Below are 15,496 nucleotides of genomic sequence, written 5' to 3' on the forward strand. Positions count from 1 at the left end.
TTTCAAGTAATTCTTCTAGTCAGCTTTTAAAGAGACACACAGTAGGCTGGGCGTGGTGGCTCACGCCTGTAATCCAAGCACTTTGGGAGTCCGAGGTGGGCGGATCATGAGGTCAGGAGTTCGAGACCAGCCTGGCCAATATGGTGAAACCCTGTCTCTACTAAAAATACAAAAATTAGCTGGACGTGGTGGTGCATGGCTGTAGTCCCAGCTACTCGGGAGGCTGAGGCAGAGGAATCGTTTGAACCTGGGAGGCAGAGGTTGCAGTGAGCCAAGATCGTGCCACTGCACTTCAGCCTGGGCAACAGAGCAAGACTCCATCTCAAAAAAAAAAAAGATATACAGGTTTTTTTTTTCTCCAAGGGTAATGATACAGATAAACTACTGTATGGAATTCGTCCCTTTAAAGAATTATTTCCTAATTACTAAGCTTGAGGAGTTTTTTTTGTTATTTATGAGCAAGTGAAATGAATTTATAATGGTGTTAAAAATGTAATTATGGCCCTTTAATATCTGCTTTGTATAAATGTAATTTTCCATTATTTGTTTTTGCTTTTATTAAGGTGAGGAAGATGTTCTCAGTCCTCCCCAGGACACAAGCACAGGGTTGGAGGAGGTGATGGAGCAACTCAACAACTCCTTCCCTAGTTCAAGAGGTAAGCTCAAATACCTAGAAGGGACTCAGATTTGCTGGGATCAGGCCACTCGCTTCCCCACCCAACTGGTGTGTGTATTTCCATCTGGAAGCCAACACGCGGTATCAGAATGGCAATTTGGGTCCATGGTGAAAAGATTTGATTTGTAAGTGTGAATTTCTGGTGTAGAGTATTCTGAATTCAAATACCTGTGAAGTCAACATGTTTCCAGAAATAAGAATACCACCTTCTATTTGTCAAGTATTTTACTTGCTTCACACATTAGTCTGAAGAGTTAATTATGAGGTGCCCTTTACTGAAGAGCAATTATTATGTGACTTTTACAGATGACGAAATTACTGCCCTGATAGTGCCTTTGCCAGGGACATATGGCTACTACGTGCTACAGCAAGGCCTAGAACATGCCTACTGATCGGTGGTGGTAGAGATTCTGACTTGCAGTCTGGTGCCCTTTATATTTAAAAATTGTATCTTACTCCATCATTTAAATATAGGGACAACTAAATCTTCATAGAGTAGTTGGTTATTATTTTTTACTTCAAGAGAGGGAATACAGGCTTAGCAAAGAAAGACATTAATATTTTTCTTTTTCTTCATCACTTCGGCCTTGCGTATTTTGTTCCCATACAAAAACAGCATTTTACCACACAGAATTTTCCCACTGGCTTGCATGAGCTTCAGATGTCTTGCTTCATCCAAGATGATATTTTGCTACTACTGTTCGTTTCTGGGGGCATTTATTTGGTTTATTGCCCTCACATAAAACAAAGTCACTGTCTTGCCTTCCTTCAACGAATAACAAGGATGGTGGCAGTCACCTGTGATCAAATAGAAGGAAAGCCTAGAGAAACAAAAGGGAGAAAACACAAGGCTTTGTGGCCAGTGATTGGCACCTCTAATGGGCAGCCTGGGAGGGACAGGCAGCAGGAAATCTGGGCTGTTTGTTCCTCTCCATAAGGGCAATGAGGAGGGTGTATTGAGTAGTGTGTTTTTCCTATCTTTTTGTTCAGTGTCAGTTAACAATGGCCATTTCCTAGCTATTTGATGTGCAAGTAAACGTTGTGCAGTGCACATTAAAAGCAATAATGTTCTGGTAGAGCGTTGCTAAGGAACCATCAGGGGAAGCTAATTTTAAATGTCTGCACCAGCCATCTTTTCACTGCTGAGCGCCACTGATGTGTTGATTTTAACAGATAAAAATCTTATCTGTCTTCCACCCACCCCCACATCCCCCACCGCCACCCGCATCCCCATCCTGACTATCTTAGGTATCTCCTCCTTCTAGATGTCATAATTCATAATGAGAAGATCATACACAGGCTTCACAGAATCAAGTGCTTTCACCTTTCTCCTCATTACTTTGTCCTGCCCGCTTTTACTAGCACCTACTACGTACCAGTGGAGGTAGTAGGGATGAAAAGAAGAAATGACAAGTTCCTTGCCTTCAAGGTACTTACAGTCAACTGCGGATACAGAATTCCAAAGAAATTCAAATCACAGTACAATCATTGATTACTGTATGATCCTGGCCCCTTGAACTGGTAGCTTGTTTACCTGCTCTGGAAAGTTGGTGGCTACCCTGTTGGCACCCTGGGCATTTCTTCCACATCTAAACAAGAGGTCAGCAGAGACGAAGTTACAGCAAGGCTCATGACTCTGCTTCTTCATAGGCAGCCTTGACTTCCTAGACTCCTTTTTGTACCTGACTCTTTGGTCCACCCTAATTAGCTGTAAGGTGAAATCCTTTGCACCATCTCCCTGCGTCCCACTTTTAGAGTCCTTAAAGCTAGAGACCACATGGGTGTAGAAGAAGCTTCCTGGAAGACTAGAAGTATACCTCCTCTGATAAGGTATTTAGCAGTCAGTATCTCTGATGTTGATTTACTTCCTTGTATGGAAACTTGGGAAACTCAATTCAGGCCACCTGGATAGTGTTTACTAAATTAGTGCTTACGGAAGAATTTCAGGCCTTAAGTGCTGATTTAAGTTCTCAAATGTGAGATAAGGAGGCCTTGTCCGATACCAATTCCAGTAACTTAAGTTTCTGCTTACTCAGTGGTACCTTGTGGCCTGAGAAAATTAATTCACATTCTTAAAAAACAAAACAATTAAATAAACAAAAACACAACGAGAGAGTAGCGAAGGTGTTGGAAAATCTGGCCGATCATTCTGTAATACTGTGACCTTGGCATTTCCTCATGTTTTGCTACTTTGAACTAAGCCTTTCTTACAGGCCTTTTCCTCCCCAAATTCAAGTGGACAAGTTTCATTATTGTAAAAATTAGGCTAATTATTGATGCACTCAAAAAAGTGGTTTTTGGATGCTTTATTTCCAACCGAAAGCTTTTTTTTTTTAAATTTTGAAAACAGCAGATGTGTGTGTATGTGTATACACACACATATAGAGTCAAGTTTGGCGGGAACATCTTACCAGTTGGTAGATGTGTTCGGCTGATATTAAGCAGAAATTCTTGAGAATCTTAACATCTTGGGATTACAAAGTCTCTCAAATGGAAGAGCCTTGAAAGGTCATTTTACCATTTTTGACATCCAGGACAGTGACTTTTGACCCTGTTTTGATGGTTATCCATATCAGAGAAACATTTTACATCACAAACTGGGGTAAAGATACAAATTATACATGTGTTTATGTACACACATGTATATATACACCCACCATACGTACACACACACACGTTTACAGTCACATATGCATACAAAGATCACAAAAGTTTCATCAAGTGATGCCTTCCATACTACATACAATGCATGCTGTTTTTCTGTTTTATTTATTTAAAAACAAAATGCTGGTTGCAACCCACTAAATGGATTTTCTGAACCAGTGGTTTAAAAATACTGATCTATCCGATCTCAGTTTTTCTTGCCTAGGTGAATTATCTTTCAAAAAAATTTAAATTTTAAGATTTTTGCCATGGAAGTTTCTGCCAAGACGTTGCTAATGTCTCAGAGACCTTTATAGTTTTATTCTAACACTACCATCCATGTTTTCATTGTTGTGTTACAAAAAACAAAGTTCATGGTTGCTACAGCTGTTTGGGACAGCTGTTTGAGTAACTCAAAACAGATGTGAGAGCCAGAGGTCTGACATTTAGTGGAAATGTGCTATTAAATACCACCTCATGGTTTACTTAACCCTGCTAGATAATTGCCCACAGAGGAAAAGCCATTTTTAAAAAAACTTATGCTTTTCATAAATATAAAGTATATAGATAGGTAAGCTATTGTGTACCTCAAATTTACAACTTTTCTGTTGCGCCTTGTCACAGAGTTGGTCCTGAAGGTGTCAGCTAACCTTTATCTTTTATTTTCAAAAAGAGTACCCGGAAGCCAAGAAAAGTCAAGTGCCTTGTTTATGACCATTCAGCAAGTTAAGTTAGGCTTCTAATCGTATCTTAATGGCTTTGCTAAACTGTTATCAAAATTAATAAAGGAGGTGCATGCTTCTCCGTTTAGTGATCAAACGATGGCCAACACTATCCTGCATAATAGGCAATACAAGCAGCAGCATATTCAAGATATGAATGTGTGAACGTGTAGCTTTGTGATGATATCTTTCTGGTTGGTCTCTAGATGATATACTTAGTTGTTCACAAACACTTGGGTGATTTGAGTGGCTCAGTGTAACACTGAATATTAGCCAATTTCTATCTAATCTATCTATCTCTAATCTCTTCCCTTGTAAGTATATGTGTAGAAGTTGAATTCTAGTGTAATAAGTCATTATCTACTACAAGGTACTTTCTAAAGCTCTGCCATTCTGTAGGAAAACTACACGGGTAGAAGAAACAAATGTAATTTAAAAAATAACCCCGTTAAGTGATTTGTCCATAAGTCTCTGATCATTTAGCAGACTAACAAAGATATTTTTATTTGTATGTGCATTGATGAAAGAAGTGCTCTCCTAGTCAGCAGTATGGTATCAGGCTCTCTAAAATGTGGTACCACTTTATATAGATGAATGAATAATAGGAGCCAAGATAATAATCCAGAAAGCAGTTAGCAGTGCTACTATTTCTGCTGCCTGTACAATCTCTTGCCTACTGACCTGTGCCACATTATTTTTATCCCCACCAGCCCATGCCATCCTCTTTTTTTCATACCATCCCCTCTCAAGCCCACATACATTCTATCAAATACCCCTAAATTACCAACCCAACAGCTTTGTAAAACCTGCCATCTTTTAAAATTAAAATCTTATTCTGTGGTTCTTTTATGGAAGAACAACATAAAGAACAAAGGCAGATAGAAATATCGTGTACCCTTTTTCAGGCACCATTCTGTTTCCTGTATTCTTCCACAAAGGATTAGAGCAGTTATCCCTTTAATCCAGGACTAGCAAACTACATACAGCCCATATGCCAAATCTGGCCCACTATCTGTTTTTATAAATAAAGTTTTATTGGAACATAGTCACACCCATTCATTTACATGTTGCCTGTAGTTGCTTTCTCATTACCAGGACAGAGTAGTTGCAGCAATGTTGAATAGTTGGTACAGAGACTGTGGGCTTGGAAAGTCTAAAATATTTACTATCTGGCCCTTTATGGGGAAAATTTGCCAGTCTCTGCTTTACACTATTATTTTGTTGTCCATTCTGACTCATTACATGTATAGAGTCACAGGCTTCTGTGCTGATCAACTTTCAGCTGAACAAGATTATTGAGCTGAAATTGAATTGATTTATACATTTATATTCATATTCACCAAAGAGCCTGCAAGTGTGGCCATTTGAATTTTTTTGACTTGTTAAATAACAGAAATCCTAAAAAGGGACTCATTCTTCCTTAAGTATTTTAAACAGTCAGTGAATTAATATAAAAGAGGCTAAAAGCACGCAGAAACAGTACTGTCCTGCAATTCAACTCTAAAATAATGACTTACAATCAATAATGTCAATTTTATACTGCCCGAGGAAATTAGACTTCTCTGGACCTGACCAAGCCCTTTAGACTTAGAACTGCCCCAGCACACTTCCCTTTTGTCTTGATTCATTTCCTGACAACATATCACATTGCCAGATGGACACTGTAACTGAAGGTCTACGGAAACTCATTTCCAAAAAAAAAAAAAAATATGTTTATAAAATAACACTTTTATCTAAAACTTTATCAGTCAAGAACTTTTAAAAATGTCATAACCAAGTAGTCTCTGTTTTGTCAGTGTAGAACTAGTCCTTATACGGTAGAAAATACCACTTGTTTTTAACTTTTTCTAAAGTGAAATAAAAGGACCTTCCTTTTGTAATGTGTTAATGAGTACATGGTGACCCAAGTGATGAGGGAGGATTTTCAGTGATGAGGGAGGATTTTAGAAGAGATTAGAGTTAGCTTGGCTCTGGGAGGTCCATTTGCGTACAATATGGTTTCTGAAGAAGGACCTGGAACATAACACAAGTCATTTGCTGCTACATATTAAGCAATAATCAATTGATACTGAGTTCTGAATATGGCTTAGTGTAGAATTACTAAAGATATGTAACATTAAGCATTCTAAGAATCATCATTACATTCTGAAATACATAACCATAATTACATTCTAAATCACATGGCTTTCTAACAACTCTGTCCCTCCTAAAGATCTCAAGTTTTAAAAGTAGACCAAAGTCATGTGCCAAAACAAGTTACCCACCTTTGGCATCCAAACTAAAGTGTGCCAGTGAAGGGCAAGTTACTTATAACACAGAAGGACTCTTGGTCATGATCCAACTACTACTTTACCAGTTCACTTCAGCCAGTATTTATCAACTACCGTTAGTGTCTATGTACAGTACAGGGCATTGGAGATAAGAGAGGTGGATGAGCAACATGTGGACCCCATCCTCAAGAGGCTTATAGTCTTACAGGGGAAGAGAACTGACTCTGCCACCAGACAGTATTATGAAACATAAAGATAGTTTTTTTAAAAAACCTCGCTAAAGGAATCACAAAGAAGGGGTGAGTAATTCATACTGAGATTTCAGTCATCAAGGACAGAATGATGTTCTCCCCAAATGATGGGAACATCATTTGGTATGGGTCTCCCACTAGTGACACCCACAGCTGAGGAGCTAGTACCCATTTTTCTCCCTTTTCCCTGGCTTGAAGAGCATCATAAATACCTGGCCCTTATGTGGTCAAGCTGAAAATCTGATAGTCCTAAGAAATTGCTGAGTCATGTAGGAAATTCAGAAGGGAGAGAAGGAGAAAGGGAGGGTTAAGAGAGGGAGAGAGGGAAGAAAAACTTAGAAACTATCTTTAAATGTATACTAGAAGTTTTGAACCCTAACCTTGCATTTTGAAAGGTTTCTATTGGTATCGTAGCTCCACACTTCTTCATTCCAGACTAGTAGTTCTCAAATTGTTTCAGGGAGTTTTTAATCTTCTTGGAGCCACTGAGAATGAGAATGATGGGTGGAGGGGAAAGGGAGATTCTGTACAGGATCTCTCACAGCTCTGCTTTAAACTGCTCCAAATATTGGAATTCCATATAAGATTGTTTTAGGAGATGTCCCATTGCTATAGTTAAAACAGTTTGAAAACCAAGGTTTTCAGTTTGAAGACCTTGGAGATAAAGGAAATTGAATGCCCAAGACATGCTATTGACATGTATGGTCAGAGGTCCCTACTTTTCTGTCCAATTATGACTTATCATAGAACACTTTCTCAGCAGAATCTACTTTTGAAATACAAATAAATGCATACAGATGTAGGACTCTATGAATCAAGGCCAGTGGGTCTTTAGCCATTGCCTCTTAAGGCTCCTGATATTTGCTGAATTGAGGAGGAAGCTGAAAGCTCATTCCTCGATCTGACTCTGTGGCTTGCCCATTAGTGGGACTTACCTCTTCCCCTCATCTGTTCTTTTCCATTTTCTCAAATGCCTCCAATTTCATCATGGACATGCTCAGCTTCTATCAGATAGAACAAATTCTCCCAAGAGGATGGAGTCCAGCCTCTGTGTCGGGTTCTACCTTGCATTTGATGTGCAGACTTTGGGCACACAAAGTCAACTACTGTTTATGTTTCAATGTGCTGATTGTCAAGTCAAGAGTGAAGAGATTCTGAGATTTTTTTTTTTTAACATTAAGTTTGAGTTGTCCTTGAAAACGATGCCCAATTTGTCAGATTTCTATCCTGTGCCAGTTTTCATCCAGTTTAATGCGTGAACTCTATGGATTTTATAAATGACGTCTTCTGGATCATGTTATCTGTTTACACTGATCTTAAGTGTATGTAAAGGTTATTTGACTAGATGTGTCTTTTGGGTTTTTTGTTTCTGTTTTCTTTTTTTTTTTTTTTTTTTCCCCAGCAGAGAATAAATGGTCATCTCAACATTTGTTTGGTAAAAGAAGCAAATTGATATGAAATTGTATATTTATGCATGTTTTTTTCCCTTTCTGATATCTCTGCCTCTTCCTCTCTCTATTATTAAAGGAAGAAATACCCCTGGAAAGCCAATGAGAGAGGTTAGTGAGATTCAGGCTCACGGCCATGGCTTCTGTCTGTCTCATCCTGCTTTTTATGTTTGGCGTTTGTGTAAGAATTGTGTGTGTGCACGCGCATGTGTGTATTACACATTGTGTCATCATGTAAGGATGGTAGTCACCTCTCCACTTGCAGCTCATGAGGAACATTCCTCAAATGTTCATTGCCGTTGTCATCACCATGACGACAAGACTGGGGTTGGGGGAGCAAGAATCTCTTTAAAATGGCAATCCTTTGTAGTCCCTAGGTTGGAATCCTGCAGTTCATCATCTGTTGCCATTTGCAACACAAGCAAAATCTTCAAACTAAATTTAGCCTTGAACATAACTGATGAGTCATAAAGCTTTCTTCCACTTCCAGGACCTTAGAATTTTCTGCCAGCGCCCTTAGTTTTTAGTCTTCTGGGATGACTTCATTTTGCTTTTGTTTCCTTTTTTCTTGGTTCCTACGCTCTTTCTTTCCCATTTTAGCGAACATTTTTTGAGCACTTACTGTGTGCCAAGCATTGTTCTCAGCACTTGCCATCTTTTTCATCATGTCATCTTCATGACAAACCTGTGAGGTAGGTACTCTTATTAACCCCGTTTTACAGATAAGGAGACTGAGTCAATGAGAGAGTAAGCAGTGTGTCCCAGGTGACAGAGCCAGGATTTGGATCCAGGCAGTCTGGCTCCAGACCCACACTCTTAACTCTCATGTGAAAGGCTTAACTCTCATGTGAAAGGCTTACATCATCTCAACGTACCCTTCAGAAGATGATCTTTTTTATTTGGTATTTGAAGCCACACAGAACAATAACCAGTTCGACTAAAAAACTAAATATTGGAGTCTTGAGAGTTTTTTTAAATGCCTATTTATGGGTTGAAAGGGATAGGGTGCAGTCTTATCACTGAATGTGGTTTGAGGTTTTACAGTGAAAGATGCTTCTTACTCCTATTCCACCAGGAATATTGTCTGAATATCAAATTACCTAATTAAGTGACTGTTGGGTGACAAAAAATGTTAACTGACAGCCCAAGTAAAAACAAGGTTGTCTTTACAAAGAATTTAATCTGCAGGAGGAGAGAAGGAAAGCTCTCCCATGGGATGGCAGTGTTCTGGGAGACAGGCTGGATGGGTGGAGAGTCCTTCTTACATGAGAAGATTCTGGACTCCTTAGCAATAGGATGGACTAGAGTGACCACTGATTCATTTCAACACAGGAATCATAACGAAAACTGTGCCAACATCGTGCCATACAAGTCTAATCAATTTAATGATCCTTCAGTGTGTCTGTGCCAGTGCCTCCTTCCAAGGCTTTGGGCAGTGGGGCCAGGGAGGGAATGGTAGGCTGGGAGGAGAAATTGAGGAAACCTGACTTGGTGAAGCATTGAATGCTCCTGACGGTTTGCCTGGTTCATGTACTTCGTATGTGAGACTTCTTGGGTTCATTCTTATGGTAAGTGCCCCTTAAAATTTATTCATTTTAACTTTTTGTAGAAAAATGCACCATAATTTTGACCATTTTAAACATGTTTCATTCACAAATGAATTTTAGAAAAGGCTAGCATGTGTAATTGAAGTGATATAGGCATTTGCAGACTTGACTACCTGAGGTGTATGGTGTTCAGACAAGTTTCCAGAAGCCAAAGAATCAAAACAATAATGACCTTTTTTAATGCTATGAAAATATCCCAAATGTACAGCAGACCAGATTTTTTTCAGAGATTAAATTATAGAGAAGAAAAGATAAGCAAATTTCACTGTAGTATTCTGGCTTTGCGTTGGCCAGTTGAATGCTAACAGTTTATCTGGGAATTGTATTTTTAAAAATTAGAGCACCAGATTGCTATTGAGGTCTTGGATCTTTGCCAGAAAGTCTCAATTCCAATCGCTGTGGAAAACAATTCCCTCAGGCACTGGTGGCGTGTGAGACTAAATGTGTTGCAGTTAGTGCCAACTTGGAAAAACATAACAACTGCTAATGTTCAAGGCATAGTGCCTTTGTGTTCAATAATCCTTGCTTAAGAATGGATTAAATTAATACTTTCTATAGACATAGTTTTCTGTCACCTTGTGCCTGAAGGTGATTGCAAAGGTCTGAATCCTGGCTGCTTTTCAGTACCTCTTATACTTCATAGTATGAGATTGTAATTTTGACTTTAGAAAAATCTGTCAGGTAAAATTAATGACCTCCCGAATGCTCTGCCTTACACACATGGATAATAGAACTAGGATACAAATCTACTTTCTATATTCATGTCACAGTGCAGTCTTACCCCTCCAATGGATTAAAGTATGATTCTTTGGGGCAGTAGTTTGTAAAAGAGATTGACTTCTTTTTTCTGGATCTAATGAAAAACTCCATGGAAAAAACTTAGAATTATTATTCTGGTAAAGCAGGTAATTTAGTGAAGTAACCAAAGGCATAATCTAGATTATGAGGTGACTCTAAAAGTTATTTTTATAGCACAAAGAGAGACTCAAGAATTTTCCTTCCAGGTAGTAACTGAACAGCATTTCAAGGAAGAGAAGCACCACTTGGCTATATAATCTATAAATGCATTTACTTGTTTTATTATATTTTGAACTGCCATCTACATCCCCTAGCACACAGCCTAAAAAGACACATTTTGATTATCGATAAGCTGACAGGAAAAAAATGAGTTTCCCCCCCTTTTTTGTTGATGTTTTGTAATATGTTTTCTAGCTATTGTGGGTCATGAGAAATACTTCGAATTACATTCAGGCATCAGGTTGTAAAGGTCTTGGGCTTTGTTTTGACTGATTTTGTTAATAACTGTAAAGATTGCTAGTAATTAAAAATTCGCAGTTAGTCCATCTATTTTCAGTTTATGCATGAATAATTATGCAGATTTCCCAGGGTTGCTGGATAGTCAAAAATAGATACAGGGGAAGCCCTCCAGCTTGGTAGCAGCAGTTACATATTTGTACTCTGAGCTCTAAGGAGCAGCAGAGGCCCCACTGTGTCGTCTTCCTGTGGTTTTTATGGCACAGAAAGCCAAAAATGATTTCAGTTCTTCACTGAGGGCTGCCAAACTATTGGTCCACTTTATGAATAGTGCATATGCTTTGTTAAAAATGTTTATACTTGCAGTCTCAACCAAAATCCAAAGCGATTTTCTAAAATATAATTCTCCATGAAATTCTTTGCACTAATAAAGCACAAAAAGATATACAAACTTGGTCACCTTAATAGAAATGCCTGAATGACATTAAACTTTTAATAAGTCTTCAATTGTGGTGTCATCACTGTGTAAGTGCCTGCCCATGTAATCCTCTTCAGATCCTCCCATATTTTGTAGAGAAGATAAGATAGATATATATCTCTTGAAATAAATATTAAAACAATACTCTCCATCTTTAATTTTTAATTGGGATTTTAACAATTATTATGGGAATCTGTAAAGTTGATTCATGGCAAGGTAGTAATAGCCTAGTAAAGCATTTCAGTTCCAAAGACAATACTTGAATAGTGGAAGGATTTACCAATGTGCAATAATTAAAATTAGCCATATAAAACTATGGGACATAGATGAAAAGGCAAGCCATAAACTATGTCTCAGATTATCTTACTGTAAATCTGAATTTTGCTACAAAGTACCCAGGGACATTATGCTGTTCTTTTTTTCTATGCTGGGAGATTCTTATTAAAAGGCTATTGTGATAGTTAGTTAACCCTCATTTAGGAGGAGATCTAAGATGGATTCACAGAATACCCAAATGCATACAATATATGTTGGTCACCTTATAATTAGGCTCTAGAGTAATTTGGAATGGGAAGTAATTTTTATTCTGAGGTGTCCTAATTCAAATGTTAATAGTGCACCAAAAGGTCAAGTCAAGAGTTTATTTTTCAACCCAAGTAAAAGCAGAGAGAAAATAGCCACCTCCACCATAGCCTCAGAAGCAAGCCAACAGCCTGAAACAGCTTTGAAATGAAAATTTCAGCTCTGAAATGAAATTTTCAGCTCTGAAATGAAATGAAAATTTCGTGTGATGTGGGTGATATTGGAGGTAATGGTGTGGTAGTTGTGTGGGTGACAGAGGTGGTGATGGTGGTTTGATAGTAAAAAACATTAGTACAAGTAGAGAGAGAGTAAGTAATCACTCATAGTCAAGGTGGAAAAGATGTATCCCATCACAGAATATTCCTGTTCTGATAGAAATCTTGTGCTTATCTGTGGAATTCTTTTGATATATATTTACATTGGGAACATGAGTGTAGCTTGACATTTTTCCATTTAAACACCAGTAGCCTGCTCCAACATTAAGCTGATACTAACAAACAACGTGTAATGGCTTCATTAACAAGGCTTTGCTTCTTCCTGGAAACTGGTGAAAATCAAACCTTGTTGTGCATACCCTCAATGCAGCTTCTGTGTTGTCTTCACCCAGAAATGGGGAATGATTTCCCAAATGGCAAAGAAACAGAGTGATGCTAGCTGCACCTGTTGTAAAGTCTGTCTGTCTTTCTCTTTGTTTTCCAGGACACAATGTAGGAAGTCTTTTCCACATGGCAGATGATTTGGGCAGAGCGATGGAGTCCTTAGTATCAGTCATGACAGATGAAGAAGGAGCAGAATAAATGTTTTACAACTCCTGATTCCCGCATGGTTTTTATAATATTCATACAACAAAGAGGATTAGACAGTAAGAGTTTACAAGAAATAAATCTATATTTTTGTGAAGGGTAGTGGTACTATACTGTAGATTTCAGTAGTTTCTAAGTCTGTTATTGTTTTGTTAACAATGGCAGGTTTTACACGTCTATGCAATTGTACAAAAAAGTTATAAGAAAACTACATGTAAAATCTTGATAGCTAAATAACTTGCCATTTCTTTATATGGAACGCATTTTGGGTTGTTTAAAAATTTATAACAGTTATAAAGAAAGATTGTAAACTAAAGTGTGCTTTATAAAAAAAGTTGTTTATAAAAACCCCTAAAAACAAACAGACACACATACATACACACACACAACTTTGAGGCAGCGCATTGTTTTGCATCCTTTGGTGTGATATCCATATGAAATTCATGGCTTTTTCTTTGCATATTAAAGATAGATAGGACTTCCTCTAACACCACCAAATGACTACTTCACACTGCTCATTTGAGAATTGTCAACTGAGTGGGGCGGGCTGTGAGTTTTCATTTTATATATCTATATGTCTATAAGTATATAAATACTATAGTTATATAGATAGATAGATATGAATTTCTATAGACTTTTTCCATTTTTTAAATGTTTGTGTCACTTCTTCCTAATAGAAAGAAATTACTTCTAGTCATCCAGGCTTACCTGCTTGGTCTAGAATGGATTTTTCCCTGGAGCCGGAAGCCAGGAGGAAACTACCAGACTAAAATATTGTCTACACCTCCAGATGTTCCTCATTTTAAACTTTCCACTGACAACTAGAGTATTGAATTTTTTTAAAGGGAACATGTGAATGAATACACAGGACTTATATCAGAGTAATCGGTTGGTTGGTTGATTGATATATTCGGCTTCCTGCTGCTGGCAATGCCACGATTTAGATTTAATGATGCTTCAGTGGAAATCAGAAGGTATTCTGACCTTCTGAGCATCCAAAGGTATTTTTCACTCCCAAGCAGTAGCAGGATGATGACAGGGCTGGAGGGCTATGGATTCCCAGCCCATCCCTGTGAAGGCATAGGCCACTCTTTCTTTAACTGAAGGACTGGATGACTGTTCATAATACATAAAGTTCTCTGTAATTAATTAATTACAACTAAATTATTATGCCCTCTTCTCACAGTCAAAAGGAAGTGGGTGGTTTTGTTTTTGTTGCTTTTTTTTTTTTAGCTCTATTTTCCCATGCCGGATGAGTTTTTAAATGCCACAAGACAATTTAAAATAAACTTTGGGAAAAGGTGTAAGACAGTAGCCCCATTACATTTGTGATACTGACAAGTATCAACCCAGAAGCCCATGAACTGTGTTTCCCTCCTTTGCATTTCTCTGCGAGTAATTCCACACGGGTTTGTAAGTAAGAAGGCAAATTGATTCAAATGTTACAAAAGTAAAAGCTACTCCAAACCCTTCTTGGGGGGTTAGACAGGTTAAATATATAAACAAACAAACAAACAAACACTGCTCAAAAATTGGAGAAAAGCTCAAGAGGAAAAGCTAAGGACTGGTAGGAAAAAGCTTTACTCTTTCATGCCATTTTATTCCTCTTTGATTTTTAAATCATTCATTCAATAGACATCACCGTGTGACCTATAATTTTGCAAATCTGTTACCTCTGACATCAAGTGTAATTAGCTTTTGGAGAGTGGGTTTTGTCCATTATTTTATTAATAATAATTAACATCAAACACGGCTTCTCATGCTATTTCTACCTCACTTTGGTTTTGGGGTGTTCCTGACAATCGTGCACACCTGAGTTCACAGCTTCACCACTTGTCTATTGCGTGATTTTCTTTTTCCTTTATAATTTTCAAAAGAAAACCCAAAGCTCCAAGGTAACATATTACATGAAGATTTGGTTTTTGTCTTGCATTTTGTTCCTTTATGTGACGCTGGACCTTTTCTTTACCCAAGGACTTCTAAAACAAACTAAGATTTAAAACAAGGGGTTACTTTACATCCTACTAAGAAGTTTAAGTTTCATTCTAAAATCAGAGGTAAATAGAGTGCATAATTTTGTTTTAATCTTTTTGTTTTTTCTCTTAGACATTAGTTCTGGAGTGAGTCTGTCATAATATTTGAATAAAAATTGAGAGCTTTATTGCTGCATTTTAAGCATAATTTGGACATTATTTCGTGTTGTGTTGTGTTGTTTATAACCACCAAGTATTAAACTGTAAATCATAATCAATGTAACTGAAGCATAAACATCACATGGCATGTTTTGTCATTGTTTTCAGGTACTGAGTTCTTACTTGAGTATCATAATATATTGTGTTTTAACACCAACACTGTAACATTTACTAATTATTTTTTTAAACTTCAGTTCTACTGCATTTTCACAACATATCAGACTTCACCAAATATATGCCTTACTATTGTATTATAGTACTGCTTTACTGTGTATCTCAATAAAGCACGCAGTTATGTTACAAAAAAGTGTTGATTGGACTGCAGTACTTTGTTTTTATTTTAATTTAGTTATTTACTTTTTAAATAGGTAATACATGCATATGAGTAAAAAAACTATAATCTAGAAAGACAGTGAAAAGACTCCCAACTACCCTTTCCCCCATATCATCCTCATTGCCCTGAGTAGACATTATTAATTTCTTATTTAGTCTTCCAAAGTGTCTTTATTATTATATAAGCAATTAAAATATATGTTCCTTTTTTTTCCCTATTATTTCACAGGATATAGC

At 37.5% G+C, this 15,496-nt stretch overlaps 1 protein-coding gene across 10 annotated transcripts in view; it reads left to right on the plus strand.

Moving 5' to 3' along the window:
- DMD (dystrophin) overlaps positions 1-15,233 on the plus strand; it is a 2,174,064-nt gene extending 2,158,831 nt beyond the window's left edge. For 5 of the 10 annotated variants that reach the window (XM_031660704.1, XM_031660698.1, XM_031660699.1 and 2 more), the window contains 3 exons: positions 564-656; positions 8,090-8,121; positions 12,631-15,233. In XM_031660704.1, coding sequence (XP_031516564.1) covers positions 564-656; positions 8,090-8,121; positions 12,631-12,642 — 137 coding nt within the window. In that variant the 3' untranslated portion in view covers positions 12,643-15,233. The remainder of the gene's footprint in view (positions 1-563; positions 657-8,089; positions 8,122-12,630) is intronic. The other 5 variants (XM_031660695.1, XM_031660696.1, XM_031660697.1 and 2 more) reach the window with 1 other exon arrangement.
- The last annotated feature ends 263 nt before the right edge of the window (positions 15,234-15,496 follow it).

This window comes from Papio anubis, chromosome X, assembly GCF_008728515.1.
Source record: "Papio anubis isolate 15944 chromosome X, Panubis1.0, whole genome shotgun sequence".
Lineage (NCBI taxonomy): Eukaryota > Metazoa > Chordata > Mammalia > Primates > Cercopithecidae > Papio > Papio anubis.